This window comes from Gastrolobium bilobum, unplaced genomic scaffold, assembly GCF_033153095.1.
Source record: "Gastrolobium bilobum isolate Gb01-03AN ecotype WA unplaced genomic scaffold, APGP_CSIRO_Gbil_v1 utg11358, whole genome shotgun sequence".
NCBI classification, from domain to species: Eukaryota; Viridiplantae; Streptophyta; class Magnoliopsida; order Fabales; family Fabaceae; genus Gastrolobium; species Gastrolobium bilobum.
The window spans coordinates 60,009-65,183 of NW_026895225.1; the positions used below are offsets into that span (position 1 = coordinate 60,009).

Genomic DNA, 5,175 nt, shown 5'->3' on the forward strand with positions numbered 1-5,175 from the left:
ATTATATAATTTTCTTTTCTTCTCCTAATTAAAATAACAATTATATATTAAATATTATTACATCCCTATTTTATCCCATCATTTGAAACTCATTTCTTACAAACTGTTTCATTATAAAGGGTAGAATTTAAATGATTAAATGAATAAAAATTTTAAAACTGCTGCTAAAAATACACTTTGTGAATGATTGAACTCCTTTGAAGAGTCAGTGATGGATTCTGTTGCCCAGTGTGCCCTTTCATTGTTCCTTTTCCCCTTTCTGATAATAGATTAGATTACTCAATTATGAGAGAGATTATCTATACATGCGTGGATAAAGCTTTGAGGGAATTAAAAAGGGCACGTGTTGACACTCATTCATAGAAGGAAGAGGGCAAATATGGAAAATAAGAGAATGTGAGGGGTTAAAATGGGGATTTTATCAACCTGGGTCTCTCTTATTTAAACCATGCACTCTCACATGCTGACTCCACACAACACAACAAAAACGAAAGAGGAAGGAAACAACAGAAAAAAAGAGAGTCGCAACTCACAAATACTAATACTTACTAACCCTGTTTCGTCGTACGTAAGTGTGATGATGAACTCCTCCTCGTCGTCGTCGTCGTCGTCGTCCAAGGGAAAGAAGAAGCAAACGGCGGCAACAGTACCAACTACGAAAACGACACAAGAGCAGCATCAAACGGCATGGAACGGGAGGTACCTTGGTGTGAGGAGGAGACCATGGGGGAGATACGCGGCAGAGATTAGAGACCCTTCAACCAAAGAGAGACACTGGCTTGGAACCTTCGACACCGCCGAGGAAGCAGCACTTGCATACGACGCCGCAGCACGATCCATGCGCGGCTCACGTGCCCGAACAAACTTCGTATACCCCGACACTCCTCCTGGTTCCTCAGTCACCCCAATCCTTTCCCCAAACCACAATGTTCACGACACATTCGTGACAAACGTGGGACTTTATCACTCACACTCGAATTTTCAACACATTGTCCTTCCCCAACAACCCGACCCGATTCCAACGATGGACCCTGTTTCCCTCCTGGGAATGCCTTATACCTACGGTGGTTATGGTCAAGAGAATAATTATCATAATCAGGGTGGTGCCAACGTGGAGGGTTCCTATTTGAACCAAATGTTTTTTGACGATAGCACTAGCACTAGCACTAGCATTATTAGCACTAACACGATAGAGCTTCCACCTTTGCCACCGGATATTACAAGCTCCACCGGTTATGAGATGGTAGAGGATCAAGGGTATTATTGGGAGCAGAATTTGGGTGATTACATGCATATACCCACGGTGTCAGAGAATGTGCCACGCCCTGAAGGTTTTGATATGGGAAGCTCCTCCTTTTTCTACTGAAACTCTCTTTTCAAGTCAAGAATTTAGGCCTTTTAGTGCAATGCATGGGTTCGTGGTTTTTATGTGAGTGTGTGAGAGTTTGTTTTTATTTTTATGTAAATTAAAGTGTTACGTTGCGGTGAGTTTTTATGTTACGCGGATGAATCAAATCGTGAATATGATGATGATGATTATTATTATTATTTTGGTCCTAACACACAATTGTTACTTGAGGTTTGTTTTTTGTTAAATGAAAACGAGATAATGAGAACAATTGGTCAGGTCCTCTCTTACTGGATTTTATTGCTAACTCGATAATTCTTTAACCTAGCTAGGCCTGCAATCCCATGATTTCTTTTTTGCAATGATGAATAGCGTTTTGCATTCTTTGTCAAATTATAAAGTCTCTTCTCTTTGTGTTAAACTTGTGGGCCATGGGCTATTTCAAACTTCAAATTCTGCGTGTTTTGGATTGAATTCTTACGTTGTTTAAGATACTTTTACTATTCTTAATTTATATGATTTAGCGATATAGCGAGCAAGTCCAATTCAGTTTTGATTTGGACCTTTATTTTTGTTAGCCCACTTAGAAGCCCAAATGTCTTTGGGGACTGTTGACACTTGTCCCTTGGGACACTTTCTTACCCCATGCGACGCTTGCAATTGCAAGATAACATGAGAAATTGCATCTTGCAAACATGGAATGTAGGTTCATGTGTGTTTGACAGCCCCAAATAGATAAATTGTTATTTTTCATATTTTTTAAAGTAATTAGTTTTATTTTTTTTTGTTTTTTTTGTTTTTTAAAAATCCGCAATGGTTTCTTAGCTAGATTTTAGCTGATGTTGGATTGCATTTGTGGACAAAAACACAATCATCCAAATACAGCATCTCCTTATTCTGTATGATTTTAAATTAGAATAGAAATTAAAACATAATAATTTGCTTTAATTTTGGGAGGTTTCAATACAATCATTATGAGTGAGACTAATTTTTGCTTGGGCGTTTTGAGATTGTCAATCTAAATATGCGTTTCTTTCACAAGTTAACTTTTAATATGGCATAAAGTTTTTTTATTGACTCAAGTTTGTTTTTTCTTATTATTGGTCACTCTTTCTTGGCCACCAAATTTTATGAAACGCTTATAATAATAAATTTTCTATTATTTGATGAAGTTGTGTATGTTCTATTAAATAATATATACCACTCTCTATTTAGTAAGATTCATATGAAATTAGTCCAATAAAAAAGGTAGGAAAAAGTGTGTATTATTCTAAGTTATCTCATTTTAAGTGAGAGAAAGAGATAAATCATGGAAGAAAAGATGGAGAGAAATTCTTTTAAGGAAAAATGTTTCTGCAGTTACTGCAGATAAGTTATCAGCATTTATTCCCAAAACGCATTTATTCCCAAAACGATGTCGTTTTGGTATTGAAATCTTAAAAAATTATGAATATAAAGACTATTATGACCCTGAAATAAATTAAAATTACAAAAACACCATGATTTCCGTCCCAAAACGACGTCGTATTGGGCTTACTGCAGATAACTTATCTGCAGTAACTGCAGAAAAAGCGAACCCTTCTTTTAAAGATGTGGGTCCCACCTTCATAATTATTTATTGTATTTGTTTTGTACCGTATCTCATATATTGCGCCCAAAATATAGATGGCTCATCATATAATTGTCAAGTAATTAACCCAGCAATAAGAAAAAAGTTTTCATTTCTTTTAGCAATTAAAGAAGGAAACAATTCCAATGTAATTCCTCCCTCAATGGTTCAGAGGAAGTTAACTTCCATGATTACACACTTAAACGAGCATTATAGACATGTGGCATCACTGAATAGTCTTAACATCATCGTTGTTCGAAAGTAACATGAATTCAGTTCAATCAATTAGGATATTGGTATGGTAATTAATCTAAAAATTAAGTAGGGACGAGATAATTTGAGAGAAATGCTTAATTCGTTTCATTCCTTTTACAACATTAAAACATGAAAAACAAAGTGTAATGCAATTCATACAAAAAAATTACAACTGCCAAGTAGATTATCAATCCAACGAATCTATTACAGAGGTTGTAACCCAAGAAGCATGAATAACAAATAAAATATTTATCACAAAGTGTTCAGTACAATTCCTAGAAACCATAACCTCTAAATACACTTTTTAGCACGACTGCCGCCTAATATCATCGTGCAATACAAGGTTTAGGCCAAATGAGGGTGAGTCACATACCTATCAAAATATTTCATTGAAGTTTTCATTTAAATTAATTATTTTTTATAAATAAGAAGTTTAATTTGATTCGTGTCGAACGGATGTGTCTTTTCTTGTCAAACAGATGTGTTGTTTCGCCGACAAATAGGTGCCTTTTGAATCGTGACGTTTCATTTTCTATAAATATATATAGAATCAAAATTTTAGAGAGTTTTTTTTTTCCATTGCATTTGCATTTGCATTCTTTCACTCTAGTGCGATTGGTCAGACATAGGTTGAGTTCGATGAGGCTATTCTATGTTGAAGTGTTGCCACGAGAATAAAAGTAATTTGTTCTATGCTGGGAGATAGTTGTCCACAAATCTTATGCACCATAGAGAAGGCAATATTGTCTTAAGGAAGCAATGTCTAACACTGAGCTCGAATTTTTTCTTGTCACATCCATATATATTTTTGTACGGTACACTTTAACCGTGTAACTTTGCATGTTTCTTTCTTCTTCTTCTTTCGGTAAACATGAATGTTTCAATTTGTTGTGTGCATTTCATGAAACTATGAATATTGTCAAAATAGTTTCTCTAACATAGATTATTCCTTCTAAATGATTTTTATCATCATTTTTCATGATTTTTATCATCATTTTTCTATCAATCTTAAGACAATATTTGTGAATATTAATCAGTGAATAGGAAATCTACTTTTAAGAAAATCTATTTTTTTAAAAGAAAAAAAAGGTTTCATATGAAAATCAATTTTGTCTTGTCTGTCACGGAAGACTTCTCGCAGATGAAATCTATGTTTTGGTTTCTTTGAATAGACAATTTTGGCAAATGAAAATAATGGAAATGTTTTTCGAAACTAGAGAAATTGGAATTTTTTGGTTGATTGCAATTGAAAATTGAATAAAAAGTTTAAGTATAATTCTTGATATTTGAAACCAAAAATTCTTGTTCAGCAATAACCGTTATCATAAAAGTTGGTTTCTTTTTACATGTACTGGGAACAGTGACCATTTTGCCACTGTTGGCAAAAACAATTACTAGACTGCCACGCAAAACAGTAAATTTTGCAAAAATGCCACGTGGCTTATTTCGCTACACTGTGTAGCGAAATATGTGTGCAAATAATTTGCTACACAGTGTAGCGAAATATGTCACGTCAGAATCAAAAATGCCATGTTGTAGCGAATTTCTCCAATTTTGACACATGGCATTTTGGTTCTGACGTGGCATATTTCGCTATACTGTGTAGCGAATTATTTGCACACATATTTCGCTACACAGTGTAGCAAAATATGCCACGTGGTATTTTGGCAAAATTTACTGTTGGCGTGGCAGTTTGGTAAATTGTTTTTGCCAACAGTGGCACTTTGGTCACTGTTCCCATGTACTACACATTAGATACCGCTTCAGAATCATGAATCAGTTTATATATATATATATATATATATATATATATATATATATATATATATATATATATATGGGTTTATCGTTTCTCAAGCTGCTTGAGATAATCTTATCTCCAGCTAGTTAATCATAACCATATAAAGATGGATCAATGGTGATAAAGGAAGAGAGAGAAAAAGGGAATCATAACCATTCAAAG

The 5,175-nt window shown here is 34.4% G+C and overlaps 1 protein-coding gene across 1 annotated transcript; it reads left to right on the forward strand.

Moving 5' to 3' along the window:
• Positions 1-580: 580 nt before the first annotated feature.
• LOC133300597 (ethylene-responsive transcription factor LEP-like) lies at positions 581-1,366 on the forward strand. Its single transcript, XM_061500174.1, has one exon. It carries the CDS (start codon positions 581-583, stop codon positions 1,364-1,366), a length of 786 nt encoding a protein of 261 aa, XP_061356158.1.
• Positions 1,367-5,175: the final 3,809 nt, after the last annotated feature.